The sequence below is a fragment of the Pterocles gutturalis genome, unplaced genomic scaffold (genome assembly GCF_000699245.1).
Source record: "Pterocles gutturalis isolate BGI_N339 unplaced genomic scaffold, ASM69924v1 scaffold26310, whole genome shotgun sequence".
In the NCBI taxonomy this organism is placed as follows: domain Eukaryota; kingdom Metazoa; phylum Chordata; class Aves; order Pterocliformes; family Pteroclidae; genus Pterocles; species Pterocles gutturalis.
The window spans coordinates 391-1,057 of NW_010141600.1; the positions used below are offsets into that span (position 1 = coordinate 391).

Consider the following 667-nt stretch of genomic DNA (forward strand, 5'->3'; position numbering starts at 1 on the left):
TGCTGTCTGGGTGGCTCGCAGGGACAAGCCTGGGGACAAGGGGATAGGGCAGAGCTGGCACCTCCACGAGCTGTGCAGCCTTTGGAGGAAGATCCCTGCATCCCCATCGTCCCTTCACCCATTCACCCGTCACAAGGCACGGCTGGCTGCCTGGCTAATTATTCTCATTTATTTTCTCCTCCCGCCCGGCAGACCTCCACCCTCGCTGGACGACACACACACCATCCCTGGTGGGCTCCGACAGCCCCGAGCCCGTCACCAGGGACCCCTTCGACACCGAGGTGATGGCCAGCACCCTGGCAGACACCGTCACCACCGTCATGGGCAGCTCGCAGCCCGTCGTGAGCCGCGGCACCGCCGAAAACCCGCCGTCTACTGCTCCATCCTGGCGGCCGTGTTGGTGGGGCTGGTGGCTTACATCGCTTTCAAAAGGTGGGGGACCAAGGCAGTGCCACGGCAAGGAGTTGGGGTGGTGGGAAACAGGCTGAGTCCCCCCCTTGGAGGTCCCACAGCCGGAGTTGTCACCAAGAAGGGAGGGAGCCAGGCTGGAGGGGTAGGAGCCAGATTTCCAAAAAATGCATGAGAAATCAGGACAGAGATGGCAGCGGGGTGGGGGTGTATGCCATGTACCCCCCCAGCCCGGCCCCTGCTCGTCCCAGCACGCTGC

The 667-nt window shown here is 63.6% G+C and overlaps 1 protein-coding gene across 1 annotated transcript in view; it reads left to right on the forward strand.

Annotated features, from left to right (window-relative positions):
* Nucleotides 1-192: 192 nt before the first annotated feature.
* The window catches only part of LOC104469543 (tumor necrosis factor receptor superfamily member 16-like), a gene marked incomplete at both ends in the record, with an annotated part of 1,333 nt that continues 858 nt past the window's right edge, over nt 193-667 (forward strand). The window contains 2 exon segments of the mRNA XM_010084089.1: nt 193-363; nt 366-432. Coding sequence (XP_010082391.1) covers nt 193-363; nt 366-432 — 238 coding nt within the window.